Source organism: Rhinatrema bivittatum, chromosome 2, assembly GCF_901001135.1.
Source record: "Rhinatrema bivittatum chromosome 2, aRhiBiv1.1, whole genome shotgun sequence".
NCBI classification, from domain to species: Eukaryota; Metazoa; Chordata; class Amphibia; order Gymnophiona; family Rhinatrematidae; genus Rhinatrema; species Rhinatrema bivittatum.
In genome coordinates this window covers 464,200,566-464,217,377 of record NC_042616.1, presented here as the reverse complement: position 1 = coordinate 464,217,377, position 16,812 = coordinate 464,200,566, and the positions used below count along the sequence as shown (strand labels likewise).

Genomic DNA, 16,812 nt, shown 5'->3' with positions numbered 1-16,812 from the left:
TCCAGCGTTTCTGCCAAAGTAATGCTGGAAGCAGTATAAGTGTACCATGATCCTGGCAGCCCGAAGGGTTTTGGGGGATGTTGACTGGCGTGGAAGGATTAGTGTTGGGATTGGAGGGAGGGATGGAGGAGGGGCATGGTAGGCGTCTATTAGCTCCATAGGCCATACGTTTTTTAAGTATCTAGGGGAGAAGTAGAGAGGGTGAACATCAGCGCAAAGCCTGATATTAGTATCTCTGGGTTTAGTGGGGAAGTAGTTGGGGACTGGACCAGCAGGCCTACTAAGGTTTTTTTTTTGGGGGGGGGCAGTTCATTGCCGCTTGATCAGCTATATTCTTTGAATATTCTTTGAATATAGCTGGTTAACGTTATCCAGGAACATGTTCCGGATAACCTTAATCCTTCTCTGAGACAAATAACTCTGAATATAGTTAGAGGCATAAATGTTTTAGTTAACTGAACTCCACCCCAGAAAGCCTACTGTCCACTCAAACACCTCCAATTTATCTAGATAAATTATATCCGTTCAAAGGGGCCTGATAGTCAAACTTCAGATATGCTTAAAATTATCTGGATAAACCACTTTTATTATCGACCTCTTAATAAGCCCTAGCTTGATTTTCAGGATTTTTAGAGTAGGGCTTGAAATATAAGCCCTACGCCAAAAATAAGCCCTAGCTTTTAAGTGGACGCGCATTTCCACTCCAAGACTTGCCCGACCCCCCCCCCCCCCCCAAGACTTACCAAAAGTCCCTTGGGGAGGGGCCTAAAACCCGGGGGCAGACGAGGTTGTAAAAGAACAAACAAAAAGAACCCCCAACCATCCCCCAACCCTTCAATTTTACTTCATTGCACCCCCCCTTGACCCCCCCCCTCCAAAACTTGCAGAAATTGCCTGGTGGTCCAGCGGGAGCGATCTCCCGCTCTTGAGCCGTTGGCTGCCAGTAATCAAAATGGTGCCGATGGCCCTTTGCCCTTTCCATGTGAAGGGCTATCGGTGCCATTGGCCGGCCTCTGTCACATGGTAGAAGCAGATGGAACCAGAGGAAAAAAAATAACTGAAAGGCATACCATATATGGGCGCATAGCTCACCCTGCACTCCTCAGTATAAACATTAACAAAGCAGAAAAAGAAATCGAATAAGATCAAACAAGTAACAATTCAACAGTAATAATATAACGCCAATTTGGAACAGTGTTATACATAGCTCTTAACAATTGTGAAAATAACATCCGGTGCCTTATGAATTCTTTATTTAATACTTCTGTAGGATAAAAAAGGCATTTACCAGTGCTGCAAAAGGAAAAAGTCTACGAGCTGACTGAAAAAGTAGACCGGGAGGGAGTCTGGACTGATCCGTGGTACTACAGGAATGAAAATTAGCAGGTAAGAATCAATTTCCCTTTCCCTGTACGAACCCGGATCAGTCCAGATAGCGGGCTGTACCAAAGCTTCCTTAGTTAGGATGGGACCGAGACAGTCCCGCTCGGAGTACCTGTCTGCCGAAGGAATCAAACTTAGGTGCCTGAACATTGAGATGATAATGCCGAGCAAAAGTATGTAAGGATTCCAAGTGGCCACTCTGCAAATTTCTTGCGGTGAAACCAACTGGCTCTCCGCCCAAGAAGTATCTTGCGAGCGCAAAGAATGGGCCTTTAGACCCTCTGGAACCGGCCGGCTCCGGCAGAGATACGTGGACGCAATAGCTTCCTTTAGCCAGTGAGCTGTAGAAGCTTTAGAGGGCTTCTGCCCCTTATGAGGGTCGCTCTATAAAACAAAGAGATGATCGGAAACTCTGAAATCATTAGTATCTGTAAGTAGTGCAAGAAAAATCACTTAACATCCAAACGGCATAAATCACCACTAGCCAAGCTAGCAATATCCTCCTGAGAAAAGGCAGGGAGCTCCACTGACTGATTGACATGAAAGGAGGAGACTACCTTTGGCAGGAATCTTTAAATAGACCCCCGAATCCGAGAACCTCCGAGAAAGCTTGCAGTTCAGATACCCTCCAGGCCGAATAAATAACCACCAGTAACACTGTCTTAAGCGTGAGGTCTTTGAGCTAGGACCCATGTAGAGGTTCAAAAGGCGCTTTGCAGAGAACCCGAAGGACCACGTTAGGACTCCAAGACGGGCATGTATGCCGGACAGGTGGATTCAAATGCTTAGCCCCCTTAAGAAAACGCACCACATCCGGATGGGCTGCCACTGCGTAACCGTCTAATTTCCCCAAAAGAGAGCCAAGAGCTGAGACTTGAACATGCAAGGAGTTGAAAGACAAGCCTTTGGAGAGAACTAGAAAGACCGAGGCCCTGCGCGTCGAAACCCCAAGTTCTGCACACATGTTATCAAACACTCTCCAAACCCAAACATACGCCAGCGACGTAGAGGTTTTACGAGCCCGCAACAGCCGGCCAATGGCACAGATAGCCTGTCACATGGAAAGGGCAAAGGGCCATCGGCACCATTTTGATAACTGGCAGCCGATGGCCCTCCCAACCCCCCGCTGCAAGTTTTAGGGGGTGCAATGAAGTAAAATTGAAGGGTTGGGGTGGGTTTGGGGTTTTTTTTGTTTTGTTTTGTTTTTTTACAACCCCCCCATCTGCCCCCCCCCCTGGTTTCGGGGCCCCCCTTGGGACTTTCAGTAAGCCTTCCGGGGAGGGGGGGGTACAATAAAATAAATTTGAAGGGTTGGGGTGGGTTTGGGTTTGGGTTTTTTCTTGTTTTTTTTTTTTTACAACCCTGTTGTAATTAATCACATTTGAGGGATTGGGGCGGGTTTCGGGTATTGTTTTGGGGGGGCAGCCGAAATAAAATCGGCCCGGTCGGCCATATGATAGTACCATGTTTCCCCGAAAATAAGACATCCCTGAAAATAAGCCCTATCCATTTTTTCGGAGATAAAAAAAGAATATAAGGCTTGTCTTATTATCGGAGAAACACGGTACCTACCCTTCATTACTATCTCAGCCTGTATGTGTCAACATGAGGGTAAATTATCAGTCCAAACATTCAAGGGTATGCACACCTTTGAATAGGACAATTTTATTATATCTTTATTGCTATGGTTTGTTTTATGATTATGCTAGTCTGTGATGCATAATAGTTGTAATTTGAAACACATTAAATATAACAGACATGTTTTTCTGATTATTTATTTTTTTCTTAAAATGATACATATCTTACAAATTCTGCCAGGGGTATGTAAACTTACGAGCACAGCTGTGATTGGATTAATATGTTCTTTCAATGCACTGTATGAATTCACGCATAAGTCTATATATGCACATATGTTGTGGGGTAAAGACACACTTTATACCATATGTGCAGGCTATATAATAATAATGTAGATCTACTCAGGACCATACACGTACGGATATGCTGCTACCTGCATTTGTTTGAAAGTCATCCTCCCTGTCTTTAGTGTCCTGACCTTATTAAATTTTCAGTACATGTCAAGAAGGCTCAAGGTGCTTCTGACGGTTTGGATTTTTTTTTTTAATCCATGTATATGCACAGACGTGCAGGGAGTAAACTTCATTAGTTCTGCATGGAGCTTCTTTTCATATTGTTAGATAGGAAATGCAGTTGTTTACATGCTTACTTTCACTTGACCTGATTATTAAATCTCTTTTACAGGTGCCAGTGGGGACCATATTTATACACACTGCTACACAGCAGAAAAAGAAGATTATGCCACAGAAGATGCTTCTAAACTGGATACCTGGGTTTTTGACAATGTCAAGGTTAATACATTTATTTACTTGGTCACATTTTTCCATGCCTTATCTATGGTAGCGCAAGGCAAGTAACATAAAAATTATCTAATAAATATAAACACATAACATAAAAAAACACAAGTATGTACATATACACTGTATAAGTATTGGAGTATAAATACATTAAAAACAAAAAGAATCTAATAAAAACTCATTCAAAAAAGAACAGGTCTTGTTAGCACTACACAAAAGGAAACTGCTGTACAAAAAAAAAAAAAAAAAAGTGTACAAAAATTCTGAAATAATATATAAATTGCTTCTAAAAAATAATGAACATCAGCATCACTTATTACAGTTGAAAATAGAAAATAATTCTGGATCCACCAACATTGCCACGAACCATCCCAACACTAGTTAGAAAAGCCTGAAATAATCATTAATTGACAGCTTTTAAAAGTATGATCAGAGTTCTGGTGAACTGAATTCCACAAATGTGATCCTACGTAGGAGAAAGTTTGTCTGTGTGTGCATTCAGGGCCAGATTTAAGATTTTGGTGCCCATAGGCAGAGTGCCATGGCGATGCCCCTTTGAAGCTGTGCTGGCACTATGCCTTAAAGCAAGCAGAGGCAGGCTCCTCTTTGGTCTGCATATTTGGAGCCTTCAAAATTTGGCACTTTAGGCAATTGCCTATGTTATCTATGCCTAAATCTGGTCCTGTGTGTATTCCAATTTAACATCCCTTATTGAAGGCAGTTCCATCAGCACTATCTGATGACCTTAGTTATGCATTGGAATTTATAGTTGAATTTTAGTTTTTGAGTTATATACCGCCTTTCATGACACATCAGATTGGATTACATTCAGTTCTTAGATAATGCACCCTAAGTTAATGAAGAACCTTAAAGATCAAATTTAATACTTTAAATTGTACTCAAGCAGTAACTGTGACAACCAATGTAAATCCTACAAGATTGGAATGAGTCTCCTGAGTGCACAGAAATACAGTCCTGCGGGATTGGAGTGTCAGCCTCCTTTAAGCTAATATTCTGGATGAGTTGCAGTTTGTAAATTGATTTTTTTTAGAAATGTTGACTATAACAATAGTCTGTTTATACAGGAACCAATAAAAGCATGTACAAGGGTAGTTAATTTATCTTTTTCAAAAATTGGTTTCACTTGACACAGCCAGGGCTGATTCTTCAATTTAGTGAACAAGGTGGTCACTAGGGTGTCAAACATTTGGGGGGGGGGGGAGGGTAGCAAAATCACCAGAAACTTCCAAGTACAGCTTATTCACTTTTAAGGCATGGTAGATCAAAAGAGAAGGGAATGGATGCTGGGTAGGGAGTGGAAACAGAGAGGAAGCTGGGTGGATGAGAGAATTGTGGAGACATAATTCTGGGTGAGTGGAGTGAGGGTGCTGGACAAACAAAAGAAAGGTGAAGAGAGAGAAAGAGGGTTCTGGGCAGGTAGGCGGTAGAGAGAGAGAAGATGCTGCTCACAGCAAAAAGGGGGCAAAGAGCTTGGAGTGATGCTGGTATGTTGAGCAGGGAGTGAATGAGAGAGAAAAAAGGATGCTGGAGGGCATAAAAGAGGATAGATTTTGGACAGGCTACAAGGGAGAGAAGAGATGCTGGGCAGAGTGGTCAGGGACAAAGGGAGGAGTTATACCAGCACAAACATTTTTGTTGACGATAACTCTGAGCAGTAACAAAAATCACTGTGAAACTGGATGATGTAATAAATCAGATTGACAGACTCATGAATAAGAAATCAACAGGACCGGATGATATGAACACCTTTGCACCAATAGGTTTGCCTGATAGGTTAGAAGAGTCACAGTATTTGTTCAACGGTGGAATTTTCTTCGCCAGACTAATTGAAGGCCTAATAAGGTCTATAAAGTTGATGGACTCATTAACAACTTTTTCAATAAAAATAGAGATGAATAGAAAAGGTGTTCAGACTTTTACGCATTCCATATTCACTGTTTTATTATTTTCTGTATGTTAAAATCAGCAAATAAATAGTAATTTTGCGTTATAGTTTTTAGAAAGATGTTGTATTTAACTCTCTGTCAGAGTCTGATTAAACACAGGCACCATAAAGTTGTTTCACCAATAATTTTAATGAACAAAACATAAAACAAACATAATCTGTGCTTCCTGACTCAAATGAAATAGGCAAAAAGGCTTCCCTGACCAGGCAAGTGAAGAGGGAGATCCAAACAGCTTGATAGCATTCAGTGTAGCCCTTTTCAGACTCAGCCCTAAGGATTAGGAAGGAGCTTAAGGAAGGTGAGCTACAAGGGTGAGTCCGCCTTTGAACCAATGAGCTTCTGGCTAGGGTAACCCAGCTCCCAGTACCTAAGCAGTAACAGCACTATTGCTTCCCTAATTTTCCACCATAGGCGTGGCTCACCCGGGAGGTCTTCGGCCTGTCATTCCAGAGGGTCAGCAATTCAAAACCCTGCAAGTCCCTACACTGTCTATCTATTTGTATCTGCTTCTGTTCACTTAGAGATTCATTGAAACATACAGTTTGACCAGGAGTGCCTAATGTTTGCATACAACTGATTGTGTTTGTGATTTAAACCAACCTGCTATGCTGTATGCAGATTGTAAACCAAGAAAGCTCCTGTAAAATGCACATCTAGACATTTTGCTGTACTGGGGGGATCTCCTGATTTTTGTAGGATTTTTTGGGGATCCATCTTCTGATTTTTGTTATCTGTGTGATTTCTGTTCAGTCTGTTGTACATAAATGTGTTGTCATTGACCATGAGATTAGGCTGTACAGTATATTAATGTTTTTTTCCTTGTCAGTCATCTTCCAATACTGCTATTCAAGTGGTTTCTCATATTCTTGCATCCACAGTTTCACCTACTTCATGACAAAAAAATGCTCTCAATAAGACTGAAATGATGCTATTCAAATTACAGCTTAAAATATTACTATTTTTACATCAGTACAAATCTCTCAAGTATTCACTTCTTTGTCTTGTTTGTTTCATAAAGCATCATCGGACACAATGTTCATTATGAATTTATTTAGGATTCCAGTGTTGCTTACAAATCACTTCAGTTTTCCGCAGGTGCATTCAGAAACTCATAGAACCCAATAGATATGTAGTGTATTTTTAATCCAGTATTTCCATCTATATAGGAAACAAACAAAGCTTGCATAATGATGCTAAAATTCTGAACTCTGCTTTTATTTAAGCTAGTTCCTCCTGAGATCACATTTTCATTCTGCAAGAAGTCTCTCCTTGTAGTTTAATACTCAAACAGATGTATCCCTTCTTGAAGAAAATAATTTGGCATATGGAGCTCATCAAAAATGGCAGAAATATGTGCCAAGATGCCCTGAAATGCAGTGAGGCACTATTTACCAGAAAATGTTGTCTTTTTCCTCTGAAGAGCGCAGATGGTACTTTTTGTTTCAGGGTTCTCCTCAGTACTGTGGGGAGTTTTTAACACTAGAGGGCCAGCCAATTTCACAGTGAAAAAAGGAGACCAGTGCGTTTCTGATTTCATTGAGTATTGTAAAGCATTACCTGTTCACTAATCTCATCTTAATGACTCTAACAGTTTTCACAGCTAACTCCAACAGTTCATTAAGTGTGTGCTGCGATTGCTTGCTACCAAAGCTTTGGGTTTTATTATATAAGGAATCTACAGACAGAATGATGCCAGCTAGCTTTGCTATAAATTAATGTTATTCTTGCCTTTCATTTTGCATGTATAAAGCTTCTTACATTCAGAATTATTTCCTCCCCTCCTCCCACCCCTGGAGACACCCCCCAGATAAAAGAAAAGTCTCTGAATTCCGAGACCTCTCCTTCCCTGCGACTTATAAGGCTTATAGCCCAGGGATCACCCACCCTGGCTGGAGATCTTCACATCCTCCTAAATCCTTTCACCCCTGCCCCAATAGATGACATTGATAGGCTTTTCTGGGCAAGAGTGAAAAAAGACACCCACTGTACAAAAAAGCTCAAAGGCAGGAATACTTAGCGGATTCTTACTAATATTTGAGAAGAAAGAAGAGATTCTGATACTGATATTATAGTCCATATGGGGGAGTATTGACCTGGCTAGAAACGGAATCGGTGAAGTTCAAAGGGAGAAGAGAGACATACGTAACTGGCAAAGACCTAAGGTATCATCAACATCATTATATGTCTCAAAGCCAGGTGCAAAGAAGACAGTTTTAGATATTGTGATGTAGTACCACCCAGCCAGGCACAGAAGCAGACTAGATATAAAAACACTGAGGCAAGCAGTACTAAAAACACACACCAGAGGGCGAGCAGGAAGGCAGCAAGAACTACAACTCCCAGGTTCCCAGAACCGTCACCTGACTCCTGGGTTGAGGGAGAGCAGGAACAGGTGTGGGAAGTAGAGAGTAATGATTATGACTTAACAGAGTCTATGGAACTGGAGGAAGAGGGCATGCCGGCTTGGTGGCGTTGGACTCAAAAGCTTAGTTCCTCAGAATCAGAGGAGGAGGACATGGAGGTAGGATCAAGAGGGGAAGGATCCACCAGCTCTGCCATGGAGGTGGAGTAATTGAGAGGAGGAGGGGGAGGATATACAGGTTATACTTTAAAAGAATGTGTAGTATGATATGTTAAAAGAATTGTTTGGTTTAAAAGTTTTTCCAAAACCTGTTTAACTGAAATAAGGTGAAAGGAATAGTTTTACTGTGGTGCCTAAACATTTGGGGCACAAGCAGTAGGGCAGAGGAAGCTTCTAACCACACCTAAAGAGGCGTGTTAGAGGAGAGTTGGGGTTTCCCTAACTGGGAGCCGAAGGGGTGGACTAAGGATAGCTTAGTGCTAGGGGATAGAGGTTGTCAAAACCGAACAGGTTGTACCATATAGGCACAAGAGAGCAAGGGGGTTGCAATGCCAATAAAGCAAACCTTGATTTCATAAAGACTTTGTGTTATGTGGTTTGGGGAGTGTCGGGTACTAGCCCCGGCACTCTGATTAAAGGAACTCGCGAGTCTCACGAGGTGGTGCAAAGTGCCGGACGAGGTGGACTGCAAGAGGTGGCAGGTCTGAGCAGCTCCCAGGAACTAGGCCGAGCGCCAGAGGGGAGCCGTGGTACTGACGTAATCGTGACAATATATTAAGGTTTGGGCCCCTTTAATAATAAAGGGGCCCAACAAATAAATAAAGGGCCCAATAAATAAATAAATAATGGGCCCCTTTAATAATAATAAAAAACTATACTGTGCAAGGAAGAAGCATCCTAAATGAGAAAGTCACATTATACAATGATAGTATTTAAACTAAAAGAGGAAGGCAGGCCTTGTCAGCTAACCCTGCCATCACTAGCCCTCATAGCATAGATGTTAAACACACAGTAGTTTTCTCCTTGCTTCTTCCCAAAGAGGTGAATAATGATCAGATTTTTGCTAGGAAACCCTCAATCAGAAGATCCTACAGTTTCAAATGGAAGAGGTTCTCGACTTTGTGTAAGACCAGCCCATTGAATTCCTTCTCCTGTGGCCGAAGGGGCTTAGTTCAATATCTGTTCTGTCTCTTGTCCTTGAGCTTTAGTATCTCTTCAGTCAGAGTTCATCTCTGTGCCATTATGGTGTATCACTAGCAAGTGGAATGAGCTCTGATCTCTCTCGTTCATGAAAGGACTGTGGCATTCAGAAATCTTCAGTCAGTAAACCTCCGGTGCCTTGGGACCTCAATATAGTCCTAGCTCAACTGAAGAAACCTCCTTTCAAACATCTTGAGTTGGTGGATGTGAAGTTTCTAATCTGGGCATTGTTGTTTCTCATGGTTGTCACCTCAAGACAAAGAATAAGTGAACTACAAGCTCTGGTTTTATATTCATCATATCTTCAATTTTTTCTTAATATGAATGCATCCAAGTTCCTTCCAAAAGTGATATCTGCACTTCATATTAATCAAGCTATTGCGATACCTATATACTTTCCAAGATCACATGCACACAAAGAAGAACGGGCTCTTCTCATTGCTTGGACTGTAAGAGATCCCTGACATATTACCTAACGAGGACTCACCCTTACTGTCAAGCGTTTTAATTGTTTGTATCCTTGGATCCCAATAGATTGGGAAAGACAGTTGTCAAACAAATTCTGTCCAGTTGGCTAGTGGACTTTACGGCGCACTTTTACATGCTGATTGACTTACAGATTACAGACTCTGTCAAGGCTCATCAAGTGAGAGCTATAGCGACTTCAGTGGCTCATCTCAGGGCTTCTTCTATTGAGGACATTTGCAAAGCTGCTATTTGGTTTTCTGTTCACACCTTCACTTCCTCATATCCTGAGGAGACAGTACCTTTGGACAAGCAGTTCAGCGCAGCCTACTTTCTCAGTAGTCTACTCTCCACTTGGTAGCCATGGGTTGTCTTATAATATTTGCTCCACTATACAAACCTCAGCTTGGGATTTCACATGCTTTATGTCTAATTCATGCCTGCTTGTTGTTGGAGAAAGCAAGTTTGCTTACCAATAACAGGGTTCTCCTTAGATAATAAAATGAGTTAGCCATACTTAATACTAGCCTGCTTCCTTGGAAAGTTCCAATACATCACTAAAACTTAAGTTGTGGAAGAGACTGAGTGGCTCACGAGGCAATATGTATGTATGAACTCCTGCATACAAAATGTTTTTATTGAGCTCTGTCAGATGATGGCATCTATACATTATGGCTACTTTATCCTGTTGTCTAAGGAGAATCCTGTTTACAGATAGGCAGATTGATTTCTCTGCTCAGTTTGTTGTACTAAGTATTATAACATGTTGAAACCATTTAAACTTATTAACTCTTGCAGTTTCAGTTTCTATGCTAATCCAGTGCCTTGGCTATCTTTTTTTATCCTTGTGAGGGAGTTGTTTGACTTAGGATTCTGAAAATGTTTTGTTGACATTTTTCTTCAGAACTTCTTCCTTTCTGCTCGAAACAACCAAACCCTGCTCTCTAAACTGAATGAAGACAAGATAGTTCTGTTCCTGCATTTACTGGGGTTAGACACTAATGGACATGCTCATCGACCATCATCAAGGTAAATTTTGAATATTCATCACTGCTCAGTTAAACAGCTCAGTTTTTTACTTTCACACAAATATATACTTAGGGCTACTGATTTAAGGTTTTAACTTATAAACCCTGATAAAGCACTCCTGATGCAAAAAAAAGTAAAATAGGTATTAGATAAACAACAGAAAACACCATTTTCCCCTAGTACTCTCCTACCCTGGATCCTTTGTTTTTGTGCCTTTTCCATGCCAGCGACAGAACTGCACAAGTGTATAAGAACATAAGAAATTGCCATGCTGGGTCAGACCAAGGGTCCATCAAGCCCAGCATCCTGTTTCCAACAGAGGCCAAACCAGGCCACAAGTACCTGGCAATTACCCAAACACTAAGAAGATCCCAATGCTACTGATGCAATTAATAGCAGTGGCTATTCCCTAAGTAAACTTGATTTATAGCCGTTAATGGATTTCTCCTCCAAGAACTTATCCAAAACTTTTTTGAACCCAGCTACACTAACTGCACTAACCACATCCTCTGGCAACAAATTCCAGAGCTTTATTGTGCGTTGAGTGAAAAAGAATTTTCTCCGATTAGTCTTAAATGTGCTACTTGCTAACTTCATGGAATGGCCCCTAGTCCTTCTATTATTCGAAAGTATAAATAACTGATTCACATCTACTCGTTCAAGACCTCTCATGATCTTAAAGACGTCTATCATATCCCTCCTCAGCCGTCTCTTCTCCAAGCTGAACAGCCCTAACCTCTTCAGCCTTTCCTCATAGGGGAGCTGTTCCATCCCCTTTATCATTTTGGTTGCCCTTCTCTGTACCTTCTCCATCGCCACTATATCTTTTTTTGAGATGCAGCGACCAGAATTGTACACAATATTCAAGGTGCGGTCTCACCATGGAGCGATATAGAGGCATTATGACATTTTCCTTTTTATTAACCATTCCCTTCCTAATAATTCCTAACATTCTGTTTGCTTTTTTGACTGCTGCAGCACACTGAGCCGACTATTTTAAAGTATTATTCACTATGATGCCTAGATCTTTTTCCTAGGTGGTAGCTCCTAATATGGAACCTAACATCGTGTAACTACAGCAAGGGTTATTTTTCCCTATGTAGCACCTTGCACTTGTCTACATTAAATTTCATCTGCCATTTGGATGCCCAAGCTTCCAGACTTGCAAGGTCCTCCTGTACTGTATCACAATCCGCTTGTGATTTAACAACTCTGAATAATTTTGTATCATCCGCAAATTTGATTACCTCACTCATCGATTTCCTTTACGGATCATTGATATATATATTGAAAAGCACCGGTCCAAGTACAGATCCCTGAGGCACTCCACTGTTTACCCTTTTCCACTGAGAAAATTGACCATTTAATCCTACTCTCTGTTTCCTGTCTTTTAACCAGTTTGTAATCCACAAAAGGACATCGCTTCCTATCCCATGACTTTTTAGCTTTCTTCGAAGCCTCTCATGAGGGACTTTGTCAAACGCCTTCTGAAAATCCAAATATACTACTTCTATCAGTTCACCTTTATCCACATGTTTATTAACCCCTTCAAAAAAATGAAGCAGATTTGTTAGGCAAGACTTCCCTTGGGTAAATCCATGTTGAGTGTGTTCCATTAAACCATGTCTTTCTATATGTTCTATGATTTTGAACTTGAGAATGGTTTCCACTATTTTTCCCGGCACTGAAGTCAGGCTCACTGGTCTATAGTTACCCGGATCGCCCCTGGAGCCTTTTTTAAATATTGGGGTTGCATTGGCCACCCTCCAATCTTCAGGTACAATGGATAATTTTAATGATAGGTTACAAATTTTAACTAATAGATCAGAAATTTCATTTTTGAGTTCCTTCAGTACCCTAGGATGAATACCATCCGGTCCAGGTGATTTGCTGCTCTTTAGTTTGTCAATCTGGCCTACTACATCTTCCAGGTTCACAGTGATTTCATTCAGTTCGTCTGTCTCATCACCCCTGAAAACCATCTCCGGTACTGGTATCTCCCCAACGTCCTCATTAGTAAACACGGAAGCAAAGAATTCATTTAGTCTTTCTGCAATGGCCTTATCTTCCCTAAGAGCCCCTTTAACCCCTCGGTCATCTAATGGTCCAACCGACTCCCTTACAGGTTTCTTGCTTTGGATTTATTTAAAAACATTTTTATTATGAGATTTTGCCTCTATGGCCAACTTCATTTCAAATTCTCTCTTCGCCTCACTTATCAATGTTTTACACTTAACTTGACAATGCTTATGTTTTATCCTATTTTCTTCAGATGGATCCTTCTTCCAATTTTTGAAGGATGTTCTTTACTAAAATAACCTCTTTCACCTTACCTTTTAACCATGATGGAAATCGTTTTGCCTTCCTTCCACCTTTCTTAATGTGTAGAATACATATGGACTGTGCCTCTAGGATTGTATTTTTAAACAATGTCCATGCCTGTTGAACTCTTTTAACCTTTGCAGCAGCACCTTTCAGTTTTTTCTAACTATTTTCCTCATTTTATCAAAGTTTCCCTTTTGAAAGTTTAGTGTTAGAGCTGCAGATTTATTTTATTTATTTATTTATTTATTTTTAGATTTGTATATACCGGTGTTCCTATATGAAATAAAGATCACATCGGTTTACATTGAAACAGAACATGAAAATTGCCAAAAGGCATTACATAGAACAAGGTTATGAAACTTGGAACAGTGTACATAAGTTCAAAATTTAACAATAACGTTGTAACATTGATGACCAAAAGATAAAGGAGAAAAAAAAAAAAAAAGACTTAAACAATTAAGTTGACAGGTCTTATTGAGCATAAAAATTATAACGTATAAGTGAGAAAGTCTCAAGTGTCCTGCAGCAAGAGATTAGATACCGAAGTAGGTAGTGGTATGGAAAATGGGGGTTTGTGAAGAAGATATGTTCTTGCTGGTTGGAGGGGAAAAAATGATGATCATGGTCCTGGAAAAGCTTGGCTAAAGAGCCAGGTTTTAAGTTTTTTTTTTGAATGAAGAGTGGCAGAACTCAAGCCGAATGTCTGGTGGGAGCGCATTCCATTGAATGGGGCCTGCTGTAGATATGGCACGTTTATGATGCGAGGATTTTGTTGAAGGTACATAGAGTGTGCCTTTATATGCTCCTCTGATGGGTCTAGAGGAGGAGTGAGGGCGTAGTTGGTTACATAATTGAAGAGGAGAGATATTGTGAATGGATTTATGAATTACGGTGAGTACTTTATATAGGATCCTTTGCTTTATAGGCAGCCAGTGGAGGAGCTTGAGAATGGGGGTGATGTGATCTCTTTTATTCGTATTGGTAAGGATTCTGGCTGCAGAGTTCTGTAGCATTTGGAGGGGTTTGATGGATGAATATGGAAGGCCAAAGAGAAGCGAATTGCAATAGTCGACTTTTGATAGAATAATGGCTTGTAGGACCATCCGAAAATCGTTGAAATAAAGAAGAGGCTTCAATTTTTTTAAGACTTGTAACTTATAAAAACAGTCTTTGGTGGTTGTGCTTATGAATTTTTTAAAATTGAGCTGATTGTCTAGCATGATACCTAGATCTCGAACATGTGGTGAGTGATTTAATATGGGAGTGGATGAGTTGAGTAGATCAGCTGGGTTTAGAAGTTTGATGTTGATGTCTTGATTGATGATTAGGATCTCAGTTTTGTTGTTGTTAAGAATGAGGCAAAGGCTGGAGAGAAGATGATTGATCTGTTGCAAACAATTGTTCCAGTGAGCCAAGGTTTTTTGTAAGGATTCTGAGATTGGGATGAGTATCTGGATGTCATCCGCGTAGAGATAGTGAGTTAGGTTTAGTTTAGTAAGTAGATGACATAGAGGTAAGAGGTAAATGTTGAAGAGGGTAGGGGAAAGGGAGGAACCCTGAGGGACCCCCCGGTTGGAAGGGATCGGTTGTGATTCTTTGTTGTTAATCTTTACTTTGAATTGTCTATTTGCTAGGAAGGATTTGAACCAGCTGAAGACTGTTCCTTTAATGCCTATATCTGCCAGACATTTTAATAGAGATGAATGGTTGACAGTGTCAAAGGCTGCAGAGAGATCTAGTAGTATCAAAAGATGTGGTTGTTTTTTGTCCATATTAGATAGAATAGAATCGGTAAGAGAGATAAGGAGAGATTCAGTGCTTAACGATTTCCGAAAGCCATACTGGGAAGATACAAGAATGTTGTTTTCTTCCAAATATTCAGATAGTTGTTTATTGACTATCTTTTCCATAATTTTGGCGATCAATGGCAGATTAGCTATTGGGCGGAAGTTAGCTGGATCTGTGGTTGGAAGGTTAGGTTTTTTAAGTAGAGGTTTGAGAATGGCTAATTTAAGTTGGTCAGGAACTAGACCCTGGGAGAGAGAGCAGTTAATGATGTCTGCAATTGGTTTTGATATGAAGTTTCTTATTGCGATGAGAAGGTTAGTAGGAATTGTGTCTAAGGGATGAGATGAGATTTACTTATTGTTCCCCTTCCAGTTATTAGTTTAAATTTGATCATGTTATGATCACTGTTGCCAAGTGGCCCCACCACCGTTACCTCTCTCACCAAATCCTGCATTCCACTAAGAATTAAATCTAAAATAGCTCCCTCTCTTGTTGGTTCCTGAAGCAATTGCTCCATGAAGCAGTCATTTATTACATCCAGGAACTTTATGTCTCTAGCAAGTCCTCATGTTACATTTACCCAGTCAATATTGGTGTAATTGAAATCTCCCATTATTATTGCACTACCAAATTGGTTATCTTCCCTGATTTCTCTTAGCATTTCATCATCTGTCTGACCATTTTGTCCAGGTGGACGGTAGTATACTCCTATCACTATATTCTTACACAACACACATGGGATTTCTACCCATATAGATTCTACTGAGTATTTAGTCTCTTGTATGATCTTTATCATGTTGGACTCTATACCTTCCCAGACATAAAGTGCCACACCCCCACCAAGTTGATCCTCCTTATCATTGCGATATAATTTGTACCCTGATGTAGCACTGGCCCCATTGGTTATCCTCCTTCCACCAAGTCTCTGTGATGCCAATTATGTCAATCTCATCATTTGCTGCTATGCACTCTTAACTCTCCTATCTTACTTAGACTTCTGGTATTGGCATACAGATATTTCTAAGTGTGTTTTTTGTTTGTATTAACAACCTGCTTTTCAGTTGTTAGGGATAATTCGGAAATCATTAGCTTCCTATGTCACAGGGGCCTATGTCACATGGTAAGGGTGAAGGGCCGTCAGCGCCATTTTGATTACTGGCAGCCAACGGCCCAAGTGCAGGAGATCGCTCCCGGACCCCCGCTGGACCACCAGGGACTTTTGGCAGGTCTTAGGGGGGGTCAGGAGGGTGGGAGGTTGTAGTTAGTTTTTTTTGGGGTTTTTTTTTATATTCACTCCATAAGACGCACAGACATTTTCCCCCCACTTTTGGAGGAAAAAAAGTGCGTCTTATGGAGCGAAAAATATGGTATTTGGTACTTCAATCAAATCTGCATCAGTATCAGAACTGGCCAATGGTATGGTCTGTGTACTATGGGAAGAATGAAAGCCGAATTGAGAATCATCCAAAATGATGATGTCATCATTATACTCTAGCAGTTGTTTTAATGCTACTTTCTTGATTATCTATGCCAAGAGAGGAAGTGCAGAAATTGGACGATAGTTAGCAGGGTTGAGAGGATCTAAATTAGCTTTCTTTAGTAAAGAAAGTAAAGGATGCAGAATGGTATTTTTAGAGCACTGGGCAAATGACTTTCTCTAAGTGAAGTATTAACTATTTTATCAATGATGACACCCAAATCAGACCAGGTTGCTTTAATTAGAGCAGAAGTTGAAGGGATAAAATGTGTCCTTCATTTTCTTACTATTACACAAGCTTCCAGCCTAGGCTGATAAAGATGGACGCTAGAAACAGATTTGTTTTTCTGCTGGTGGCATCCAGACTTATGGAGTTCCCGTTTGGCAGCATGCAAATCAGTAATATATCATGGAGCCCAAGGTACAGAGAAGGGCCACCAAAAT

The 16,812-nt window shown here is 40.7% G+C and overlaps 1 protein-coding gene across 1 annotated transcript in view; it reads left to right on the top strand.

The window, feature by feature from the left end:
* The window catches only part of PIGN (phosphatidylinositol glycan anchor biosynthesis class N), a 535,187-nt gene that overhangs the window by 88,741 nt on the left and 429,634 nt on the right, over positions 1–16,812 (top strand). Inside the window, 2 exon segments of the mRNA XM_029590493.1 lie at positions 3,643–3,749; positions 10,654–10,778. Coding sequence (XP_029446353.1) covers positions 3,643–3,749; positions 10,654–10,778 — 232 coding nt within the window.